The 12,348-nt window shown below is 42.4% G+C and overlaps 2 protein-coding genes across 2 annotated transcripts; both read left to right on the top strand.

The window, feature by feature from the left end:
* Positions 1-651: 651 nt before the first annotated feature.
* On the top strand, positions 652-4,903 carry PCYB_121570 (hypothetical protein; the record flags this gene model as incomplete). Its single annotated transcript, XM_004223488.1, has 4 exons — positions 652-666; positions 997-1,026; positions 1,227-1,388; positions 1,526-4,903. 4 exons carry the CDS (start codon positions 652-654, stop codon positions 4,901-4,903), a joined length of 3,585 nt encoding a protein of 1,194 aa, XP_004223536.1.
* A 1,085-nt stretch (positions 4,904-5,988) lies between these two features.
* Positions 5,989-11,840, top strand: PCYB_121580 (hypothetical protein). Its single transcript, XM_004223489.1, has 8 exons — positions 5,989-6,479; positions 6,534-6,918; positions 6,987-7,701; positions 7,798-9,842; positions 9,872-10,303; positions 10,766-11,277; positions 11,437-11,536; positions 11,769-11,840. The coding sequence occupies exons 3-4, from the start codon at positions 6,987-6,989 to the stop codon at positions 9,840-9,842; spliced, it is 2,760 nt and encodes a 919-aa protein (XP_004223537.1). The 5' UTR covers positions 5,989-6,479; positions 6,534-6,918; the 3' UTR covers positions 9,872-10,303; positions 10,766-11,277; positions 11,437-11,536; positions 11,769-11,840.
* Positions 11,841-12,348: the final 508 nt, after the last annotated feature.

The following is a 12,348-nucleotide window of genomic DNA, read 5'->3' on the forward strand; positions in this document are numbered from 1 at the left end:
TTTTACCCCTTTTTTTTTTTTTGTGTACACGTGGTGGGATACCTGCGCGGTGCTAAAAAAAACTACAAATGGACAAGCTTCGCTCTGTATGTGAAAAACAAAATTGAAGTGAAAATTTTGAAAAAGTTTCATTAGTTCCACACCAACGGAATAAGCAATTCGTGCAATTGCACATGGTGGCGAAAAAAAGGCGCTACGTGCAGGGTTAGCGGTGGGAGTAGTCCTCTACGCTCACCATAAAAACGATAAACCGCGCAACGGCCAAACTGCGCAACGGCCAAACGGCGTAACCGCCACCCAACGTTACTGCAGCCCAGCATAACCACTGCACAGAATAACCCCTTGTCCACTCGGGAACAACTCCCCTTGAGAAGTGCCACAGGTGAACATTCATTTGCCTCGCACATTTGCACGCGCAGCTGTTCAGATGATGGAAATTTAAAAAAATTAATTCCCAAATGTTTGAACCCTTCAAAGTTCATTTTTGAAAAAAAAAAAAATGCTTTACGAAAGAAATGCAAAAAGAAGCGCGGGACATTTTTTTCGTCAACCCTCCTTGAACTTTCCCCCACGTGGGCATTTCCTCAAAAGACATTTTCAAAAACGACAAGCAAGGACAAAGCAGCGAATTCCACAGCAACCTTCTGAAAAATGATGAACCTAAATGTAAGAAGCGAGTACCTACATATGTGTGTGCAATTCAGCACATACCTTAGCATGTGTCATCCATTTGCATTCTCACACATTTCAAAACGCGCAACGTGTCTCCTGTACCAATTCGGCAAAAGTGGTCCCATCCTGATAGAGTTGTTCCAAAGGCAACTGCGCAAAAGTGGTTGCCGAAATGTTGCCGTAAAATAGGGCTGTGCAAATGATTCATCTTCCCATTTTTGAGGACCCTAATGAGTCATTTAGCTTTTTTTTCACCACGTCAAAATGAACAAGTTTGTGTGAACTCCTCCTTACCATGCTGCTCTTTCTTTTGCCCCCTTACAGGAAGACACAGACATTAACAAACTGATTGAGGTAAATTATTCATCAACTCATTTTTCCAAAGATGGACCACTGGACAAGCTGCTGGTGCAGCATACATGACATACGCGATTGCAACATTGCACACATTTGTGGGGGGCATCGTATTTTTTTTTTTTTTTTTTGCTTTATTTTACTTTATTTTACCTTATTTACTTTATTTTACTTTATTTATTTTGTTTTACTTTTTTAAGGAAAGGAACGAATGGGTAAAGAAGTATGAATCCGCTGAGTCCGAATGTGCAACCTTGAGGGAAAAGTTGGACAGGGTCACTTTGAACAGTCCTGACAAAAATGAGCAGTTGCATGGGAACGATGCCATCCAGAGGGACATTTCGATGAAGTACAAATATATGGTAATGAAAAGGGGCAAGCGAGATGTGCGTTCTTCTTGCAGCGTGCTCCTGCACTGCCCTACCTAACCGCCCTACCAAACCGCTCTTCCCCACCGCCCTACCTAACCGCCCTACCAAACCGCTCCTCCCCACCGCAGCAAAACCAATGCGAATTCCTGAGCGTCCAACTGAACATCCTCACCCTGGAGAAAGATAAAGAGGCGAAGAAAAACCAAGACCTGCAATCTACAATCGATAAGCAGAAAAACGAAATAAAGGGGTACCAGAAAATTCTTGAAAAAGTAAAAAATATGAACATCTCCTTCAGAAAAGAAAAAAACGAAACTGAAAAAAAAATCTGTACCATTAGAGATAGCGACTTATTAACCAGGAACGACAACGTCATGCTCAAAGAAATGGTAAAAATAAATGACAAGCTGATAGAAGTGAATGAAAAAATAAGAGACAACGTTGAGGATGAGCTCAACAAGGTCAAAACTAAACTGTCCGTGGCCCATGACAAAATAGGGCGGTTCTCCGAGGCAGTCAATGATATGAAGGAGAATTTTATAAAATACAAAAAGAGGAAAGAAAATATTTTGCTAAAAATACTAACAGACAATGAACAGTTAAAAAAAGAATTGTGGGAAAAAAAAATAACCGAGCAACGCAACATAGAGTGGAACAACCAGTTGGAGCAGTACATCACAGCCAATGTTCTGCTGAATTTTTACGAGGCCAAATACAAAATGAGCGACTTCGTCCTACACACTGTGTTGAGGTATGTTAGCTCGATGGTTAGTTGGGATCCTGTCCGCGGTGGAAAAGCCGCTGAATTGGAAACGGCCAATGAAGGGGATGCAAATTACTCCATATTGAAGACCCTCCTGACAGTGCCTATGGGGGGCAAAAAAAAAATAAAAACGGGATGGCGCTCTGAAAACGAAATATACGACGAGCAAATGAACACCCTCAAGAGGGATCTCCTTGCGGGGAATTTCCCACAGAGGCACCAAAAAAGGAACAAACAGGATCCTCCCACCAAGGCAGAAATTTCGGAAGAACAAGAAAAACAAGATGGCCAATCCCTGGAACCATTCATACGTACCAACCCGGACACATCAAACGTAGTAAACGATATATACTACCACATAAAGCTCGTGAATGACATTTTAGAGACAGTCAACGGAACGCTGATTTTGCTTGTGTACACGCACGAGACTTACTTAAAGCAGCCACTTAACCACATCCACCAGGAGGAATACATCCAAATGCAAGAAAAGGGAAACCTACGATTTGGTGCCTACTTTTTTACCTCTCTCTCGAGCTTTCTCTTATCCGTCTTGAAATACGTCAATGTAGTTAGAGGCACAGATAGACACGCTCATCTCGCACTACTACAGGAGGAGCAGCTATTTAGATTGTTCTGTTTATGCAAATATGTACAGGAGGAGTACGTCGAAAAGATAAGAATTAAACTGTTCACGTCGACGATTGATTACCACGTATTAGATGTGCTGAGCGATAAGTTAAGGGGCATCTATGACGAGGTCTTTCCCCACGCGGTGCGGGGAAACACCCAGGGGGGGGAAAAAGAAAAAGAAGAAAAAGAAGACGAAAAAGAAGACCAAGAAGAAAAAGAAGGCGAAAAAGAAGAAGGCAAAGAAGGCGAAAAAGAAGACGGCGAAGAAGAAAAGGGAGATACCCCAGATGGCGACTCCCCCCAGAAGGGTCGCTTCTACGAGGAGTCTGCCGGGGAAACCACCTCGCTTGACGTACTGGGCCACTTAAATCTCGCCACGGGGTTGAGCATCATGTTAATGATTGACCAGGATGTCTACTGTGATGTGTTCCCCGATACGGACGTCAACCGGCAGAAGGAAATAATAACGAAATGCCAACAGCTCCTCAAATTAGTGAAGGCACCTCTCAAAATTAGCAATTTTTATTTCCCAGTAAAGAGGTATAAATTTTCTTTTAAAAATTTTATTAGGCACTGTGAAAGGTACCAAAAGGTGGTAATGAGCAGTACGAACGGAGCAAATTCCACACATCGGGGTACCAACAATGAATACACAATCAACCAAGTGAGTGTCTCCATGTTGGACGAACTGAACAGTATACTTGATGATGTCACTAGGGTCTACTCCATCGACGCTCAGGAACCAGGGGATCCATACATACTACAAATGTGCAGCAAACTGGTAGAGTTTTACCGAGACGATGTAGCAGGAAGGGGGAAACACAGTAAAGAGAAACAGAGAGATACGGATCTAAAACGAGATGAACTCATAACACAGTTACAAGAAGAAGCTACACTGAACAGAGACAAAATAAATGCACTCAACAAACAGCTCAACATACTTACCATAAGGGAAGAAAAATACAACAAAATCAACATCGAATTGAGTGTTCTAAAGAAGGAAAAAAATGAGTATCTAAATCTAATCAGGGAGCTACGAGAAAGCAAAAATGAAAACCTAAGTGAAATTTCGCATCTCACAAAATACTATCATGATGTTAAGAAGAAGTATAACGACATGTTGAAAAATTATGAACACAGAAAAAAATTTTATGGAACCCAAAAACAAATGGAAATGGAACCATCCAATATTGACATCTACTACATGAAGAAAATTATAAATAATCTCTACTACGAGAATTTTTTGACCAAGGTGGGTACACACTACCGTTTGTTTGGACAATCAGGCTATCCCTACGATGAGACCTTCTGCTCCTCTTTTTCCCCAATCGGTGCTGGTAGGAAAACTCCCTTTGGGCCCACGCCACACCTACCGCTATGCACACATGACGAAGGGGATAGCATATCTTCCTTAACAAACAAAATGGGCCTCAACCGAAAGCGATCTTCGACATACGACACTTGCTTCACGAAGGAGAAGCACGCCACCCTGTACGACGATATATACAACTGCGAAATAATCAAAGGCAGAATTAACCGTGCCAAAAAAAAGGGGTACTTTAAGAATAGACTCTACCGTACCAATACCACATTGCAGCAAATACCCCCATGTCACAAAGAAAAAAAAAACACACAACACATAATTGATATCATTGACATAGTAGAAGAATATAAAAATTTAAAAAATGAAATTTTCTCCCAAATGGTGAACACTTCAATTGGGACTAATTGCATCCTGAGGGGGGGGAAAAAAAAGGAACAACAAAATTGGGCACACTTGTCGGAAAAGGTGGCTCAACTAAAATATGCGATAAGAAAATTTCATGCCGACAACAAGGGGTCAGGGTTAAATGGGGGTCTTCCTCCCTCCGCCCGAAATGTCCTCACCATAACGTTTCGGGACAGGTCGCACAGTTCCCACGTCGGGGACACTCCGGGTGATCACACAACCACGGGTGGGCCGAACGCCACAGGTGGGCAGAACGCCACACGTGGGCATCTCACCACAGATGGGCACAACGCAACTGAAGGCAAAGCACAGCAAAGCTGCAACAATGTCATACTCACCGAGCAGTCCTTTTCCTACCTCCTCCACAATATGTTCGATTTGTGATCCGCAGAAGTTAATCCTCCCTTTTGTCCCGTTCGGCTTACATTCCTCCGGGAGAATACATGTGCACCATAGGTCTGCTACTCCCCATGGCAAAGCCTCGCCACCTTTTTTTTTTTTACTTTTTTTTTCCTACCATCTAATCCATGTGTAACACCTCTGTGACGGCACCGTTTGGCGCAGAATACGCCTCGAGAGATTCTCCGACGTTCTGCCCTACTGCATTGACGCATTTGAAACGATTCACATGTGTGCCTCGCCGTATTCACCTCTGCATGCACCTACTGTGGTGGTTCTTCTCACCGTGGGGGCATAAAACAAAGGAGGTGCATATGCGCGCCTAGTTTGGCCTTCCGCTCGTTTGTTCCCTTTTTTCTTTTCTTTTATTTATTTATTTATTTTTATTTTTTTTTTTTTTGCATTTTTTTTATTTTTTTTTATTTATTTTTTTTTTCATGTAGACCCCTCCGTGAGAACCCGTTTTTACCATCTAACCGATTTATGTTATTGCCGCTTGTGGCTCGCCATGGCGAACCGCTAAGTTGCGCCTCTGCAGAGCTGTGTACACGTCCCTGCGGAGCTCCTTCGAGGTACAAGCGAATTCATCTGCCCATCTGTTTATGCATAAATGTATTTATGTATATATGTACATAGGCATGTTTGTACATGGGCATATTTGTACATTTTTTTTTTTTTTTCCGCTGTTCCGAACTGCTTAGCCGAATCGGTGTAGTCCCTCATGCCAGCATTCAATCAACTCGTAGTGACAAAAAAATTAACATCGGGTGGAGACCTTTCCTTACATCTGTTGTCCCCCCCCCTCGGAGAATGTAACCACTGCATCATAGCAAGAGCACCCGAGGGGAAGGGAAAACGATAATAGGGAAAAACAGGCTCGCCAACCAGTGCGCCCGAATGGAATCTAACACAAGAACAGAGTAGGTGCTCGAAAGTGTGGAAGCGAGCCAAAACTCCGCTAGGGGATTGTAAATTCCTAGGCGAAGAAGTAACCCATTACAGGCTGCACTTCCAACAGGGGCAGTAGAAGCATAGTGCGTCGTCCCTGTCCTCACCTCCACCCTTTCAAAATGAAAAAAGGAAAACTCCTCGCGCTATCCCAGAGAAGCGAACCCGCCAAGCAGAGGCGGAACTGCCTATTCGTCCTTTCCGTGAGGCGAAGGTACGAGCACATGAGGACGGTTCTGAAGGAAAGCCAAACAGAGCAAGACTATGCCTACGCAGAGGAAGCACATCACTATGAAGACGAAAAAATAAGTGAATCGATTAAACAAAGAGATAGCCAAATGCGCAACAAAGAAAGAGAAAATATTTTAAAATACTACGATGAGAATAAAAATGTGATAAAGGCAACTAACTACATTTTGAGGGAACACTTAAGTCGTTTCATTTACATAAATCAGAGGAGCTGTTTTTATAACTACTTTTACAACGCCTTCCCATCTGTCCTGAATAATTATTTGAGACGGGTTAAAAGGGGAAGAGAGAAAACCGGATTGGGAGACATCTCCAGGGAGAACAGTAACTATGTCGGTGGGGCTGGAGCCGACAGTCACGCCGCGTTGGTCGCTTCGATCACGCCCACCTCCCCAAATGATACTCTTCCCCCAAACAGTAATGACGAAACGAAGCAATCCCTAAGCGTTCTGCACTACTACAACGCACACACGAAGCACGAAATGGAGGAAGACTTTTTTATCGACTTAATTAGCCAAAAGGTAAATTGCCTTAACAATGCAGGAGAATTATTAAGGAGCATCAATGACAACATACATTGGCGCAGCATAAAGATGAAGAATGCAGATCTGCACAAGCTGGAAAGGATTTTCCAAAATATAATGGAACGCACAAATGACACAAACGATATAAATAAAAAGGTAGAAATTTTGCTTTACCTATCCAATGTGTGTAATCAGAGTACTTTTCCAAAGATCCACGCGGGAGTTAAAAAACGAATACAAGCAATTTATGAACATATAAAAAAAAAAAAAAAGGAGTAGACGAACTGTATATTTTATTCCTCCTATATAAACAATTCTTGTCCTCAAAAAGTGAAAAATATTCAAACATGAATGTTGAAACATCCCTATCGGAAGAAATTTCTTTTTATAATTATTTAAAAAATGAAAATATAAATATGTGTCTGTTGAGTTTAATATATCGAGATTTGTCTTTTCTTAAAAATGACCAAGTCAAGTACGTCCTCATGAATTTAGCCTTTTCCAAAATGAAAGATTCTTTTTTTTTCTCCAAAGTAGGGGAAATCCAAAGCAGTAGCAACAATGGTGGAAGTAAAAACGGAAGTGTCCTCGACCCAACCAGGGGAAATGCACATACCAACTTAATTTTAACATTCTTCACGAACACCCTTTTGCGAAACAACTTCCTCCAGTTCCTGCAAAATGATTATATAAGCTCTCCACACAGCACTGTGAACTACACAACTAGGGTAAACCAAACCAACGTGAAAAATTACATTTTTTATAATTTGCTCATCTCAATTGTTCAGCTGAAGGAGTCACAAGCAAAATGGAATGATGCCATAATGACAAAGAAAATGCAGCTTTTTTTATGGGTTGAGAAAAATAACACTCCAGTAAATGAATTATTAGTGATGAAAAATTATGCTAGTCATATGAACGATTTTATCCTAAATAATGTCCTTTTTTTTACCTCCCATTTTGTCAAAAATAAAATAAATTTCACACCTAATATGTACCTCTACATCCTCAATGTGTATTGCGATCTCTTCGATATGATGAGAGGCTTAGAGCTTTACACGGGTAATTAAAAAAAAAACCTACTCAGCGATGGAAAGCAGATTGTAAATTATGTAATTAACGAAATGTATGAACAAATACATTTATATACCCTCAAAGAATTCGTTGCTCTGTGCGCCATGATTGATAAGCTACCTGCAGGTATCACCTTCGAGCTGAAGAACGACACTGACCATTTGCGCCTTAAAGTGAAAAATGCCTTCTACAAAAATGGGGGAAAGGGCGAAGCAGCAGCTGTGGAAGAGGAAGGAGACGCGCACTTGCGGCGTATTTTGTACGTCCCTTATAGACATGCGAGTAGGAAGACCATCGAACGGGTCGCAGGAGAAGAAATCGCTGCAGCGGGTGGGGGACCCATTTTGGAGCAGCACACCGGGGCAACTCTGGGCAAGCACCAAATGGACGACCCGGGTCAGGCGAAGGACAGCCGAACCGACAGAGGGGATTCACCAAGTTATGTGGACTCGTCCGTTGCCTCTACCAACGCTGCTATGAACGCTGCCAACAACGCTGCTAACAACGCCTCCATCAACGCTGCTATCAACACCGCCACCACCGCTGCTATCAACACCGCCACCACCGCTGCCAACGCCGCTAACAACGCCACCCCGCTAGGCAACCCAACGGAGGAACCGCTCACCAGCAGACACGTGGCCGCCAAAGCGAAGAAAAAATCGACCATAATAAATAAACACGACTTCACCATTTTGATAGCCCTCTCCCTTTTCAACGAAATTAATGACGAGTTTATTGTCCACATCAGACAGAAAGAGGGGATCCCATCGACCAGTGGAATCATGGTCAACTCGGATGACGCGATATTCGAGCATATTTACAAAAATCACTATGAACCCTTTCTGCGCAACTCCGACTTATACATAAACCTTGTGGAGAAAAATTACGACCCGACCACAGTAGAACAGCTACTAAACTATTTTATCCTATTCACACACTTAAGCCAATTGGATGTATCCGACCTGTGTGTCCTCATGAACATCATGAGGGAGATTAACAAATTGCATCCCTTCATCGATTTCTTCATTGCCAAGCGAGTTGAAGAAATGTTGAGGGAGAGAGGCATTGGAGGGGGTGAACACAGTCGTAGCGGTCTGCAGTCAGAGAACAAAGGGAAGACTTACCAATTTACGGACACCTACTTGGATGACTACATATCCAGAATTAGCGACAGGGGAAAAACACATCATGAAGGTGTAGTGTCATCTGCCCAAAGCGATAGTGAAAGCATCACCCAATGGGAGGAACTCCCAAACATATTCTCCACCTCACAAAGGAAGAACCATTTTGATGACATGAACCTTCACACACATTCGCTATATGCTGCCGGCTTTGAAAAATATTACCACAACTATGACATCTGCAGCAGTGTAGTTAATCTCTTCCTGTTGCTAAACCCCACCAGCTACACAAGTCGCTCCATTGCGAGGTTCCTCCCACATGTCACTCTTAACCAGGTGAACATTTTTAAAATTAACGTGGACCACTTTTTTGTAAAAGGAGGAAATGAAAAGGGGAAAGAAACCATAAGCTTTTCCATACCTCCCCTAATAAGGGAAAAGGAGGAGGGGCTAGGGGGACTCTTCAACATTTTCGCAACCCAAACGAGGAGCAGAAACTGGATGGAAAATTCTGAGCAAGAAAAATCCATAGTCAAAAATCTGACCTTCCCTAGTGACAGTGATAATACCATTTGCAGTAGTACCAACCCCTTCGTTGAAAGCGTAATGAATAATACCCTCCACTGGGAAGGCAGCAGTCTCATAAATGACGGACGGCACCCCTTGGAACACAATATCATTTACAAGATAATCGAGACCAGACTTAAGTACAACATTGAAGTGAAAAATTACCTTTCCAAAAGGGAGGACGAAAATAATGAAGAAATAAAAAATTTTCTAGAAAAGGAACTCCTGTCATTAAATCAAATTGCAAATATCCTTCATTCTATTAGCTCCATAAATGACGATGAAAAATACATGAACCTTGTGACTCTCGCATTAAAAGATATACTCCTGAGCAAACACGAAATTGTAGACATCAAAACATACCGTGTCATAACGAAAATTCTCCTCAACATAAGAAATGTGTACCAAAATATTTTTTCCCTTCTGAATATTCCTACTTAAATATGCTTACAAAAAATTATGTACAAGTCATGCAGAATTTCTTCAACTTCTTTCATTTGTTGGACTATTTCCAAGCTCTTCAAATATTTACAAAATATAATTTGGCGGGAAAATATTTAAAGCATTTGATATACCTGAACGATGAACTGAATAAAGTCAACGTAAAAAATGTCAATGTCCAACTCGTTCACCTTGTTCTGTACTTTTACAGCAAGTTGAATTACGTCAATGAAAAATTTATTTGCAATATTCTGCAGATGTACTCCTACTCCATCCTGCAGCAGATAAACAGCGTGAACATCCATGTGGTTGAAAATTTGATTAGGACGAACGACTTGCTGCTTTCCCTGTGCGTTAGAAATAAGGACATTATACAGTTAAACTATCTCATTTTACAACGCTATGGCAATTTTTCTCGCCATTTTAAAATTGAAGACAACGATGATGTGGATGAACATGGGGTTATTACCACTTCACCAAGTGAACAAAACAGTGTTGCACAGCTCGGTGAGGGAGAGTCCCCAAAAGTGGATATATCCTCCAAACAGTTTTTTTCCAATGAGGGGGGTACTAGTGCGCACACATATTGGCAGACGGGGCAAACTCCTTTCACGAGACCAAGTGGGCATGGAAAGGGGGAAGTGCTTATAGAAACAGCTTCCACAGCTGCTTCCACACCTGCCGCCACACCTGCCGCCACACCCCAAGAGCAGCATGACTCTCTTCCTAGTGGACACGAACCTGTGGAGGAAGGAAGATTACTCGGACAGGGAAATCACCCCAGTGAGGGGACATATACTCAAGGGGCACCCCCAATCGGTCACTTCCCAAAAGTCCGCTACGCAGCGGAACAAAGGAACGGAAAAGACGTTACCACGAGTACCCTAGTTACACACACTTGCCATCTTCCTTTAACACATAAGATAAAAATTATTTACTTCTTATGCAAATTTCACCACTACAACGACCTGGTAAAGTCCTACTACATGCAGCTAATAAATGAATGTCTACAAAATACAAGCGTTCTACTGAATGACGAAGATTACTGCAAACTGTACGAAATATATGTGCACGTAATTCTGAATTTTTATTTTCTCTCCTTCAATAAGAGTAACAAATACATCAATTTTGTATTAACTAATTTGCCTTGCTATTATTGGTACAAGAAAGAAGAAGAAAAACTAAACTTTTTTATCTCCTCCAAAGAATTCAGTGACATCCACCATATTTTAAAATTACTGAATATTGATTTCCTTACCCCGACATTGACAGAAATTTACTTCATTCACTTTTTTAACGATGTGAAGAAAACCAACCACACGCTCGTCATCCCAGAAAATGTCCTCCATTTGTACAAGAAATATAATCTCCTTATCGATGATATCCGCAATAAGAGCGTCTCAGTTTTGTGCGTCCCGGAGGAGCACGTCCTGCGGTGAGGCGACCGGCATTGCAGCGGTGCAGTGGTGTAGCGGCGCGGCTGGTTATGCCTGGTTGGCCATGCCTGGTTGGCTAGGCCTGATTGGCCATCCTCCTGCGCCTTGTCGTGCCCACCCTCTTACATATCGTCCTCATTTCCTCCCCCCCCTTTCAGCGACGAACATGGTAACAACAAAAACCTCATAAAGGACAGCCACTACGTTTACGAAAATATAAAAAAAACGTACCCGACTTCTTTGATATTTTTGAGCGAGGTAAATAACCCCACATCCAGGAATTGAATTCCTGCACAAGCGTTGTTTCGATTAATGTGCCAACGTATGGACATACTCAGCACATGCAACAAATTTTCACGAGGGAGATCCCTTCATATGCGATCATTACATACCTCCGTGTGCACAACAACAAAAAAAAAAGTAAACGATTTAACAAAAATATGAACGCGGAAATGTTAATTTTTTTTTTTTTTTTTCCCCCTCATATCAGTGGAAGACCCTAAATGTGGAAGAAAAATGCGACTACGTCTTGCGCGCTATCCATTCTTCGCTAAACGCCTGATGGGTGCCGCGCTCTATTTCCCCATGATATACTTCCGGAAGTCTGAAGGCGTTTGTGAAGTTTGGGGGGGCAGCGTATGAGGGTATGCGTCAGTGTATGCTTGTGTGTATGCTTGTGCGTATGCGTGTGTGCATGCCTCTGTGCGTGCCTCTGCGAATCTATGCACACCCACACGCATAAACTCGCGAAACGAGCAAAGCACGAAGGCCTACATTCTACTGAATCTTCGTGTCTTTTTTGCCTCTCCCGTTTTATGCTTTCCAGCTCGGCTTGTTCTGCAACTGGACCGCCCGCAAAAAAGGCCTCCACACACCTGCGTAAGCAGTTTGCATCGTTTTGCATATTAAAAGAGAAGTAAAAAAAAAAAAAAAAAAAAATGCACACATTCGCGTACACCTATGTATACATGGCAGACGAGGCACGTGGTGCCGTCACACCCTATGGGTAACCTCCGCTCGTCCGCCTTCACCGGCTTGTGGTCGAGAAATGTCAGCCTCTTCAACGTGTG

This window comes from Plasmodium cynomolgi, chromosome 12 (genome assembly GCF_000321355.1).
Source record: "Plasmodium cynomolgi strain B DNA, chromosome 12, whole genome shotgun sequence".
In the NCBI taxonomy this organism is placed as follows: Eukaryota; Apicomplexa; class Aconoidasida; order Haemosporida; family Plasmodiidae; genus Plasmodium; species Plasmodium cynomolgi.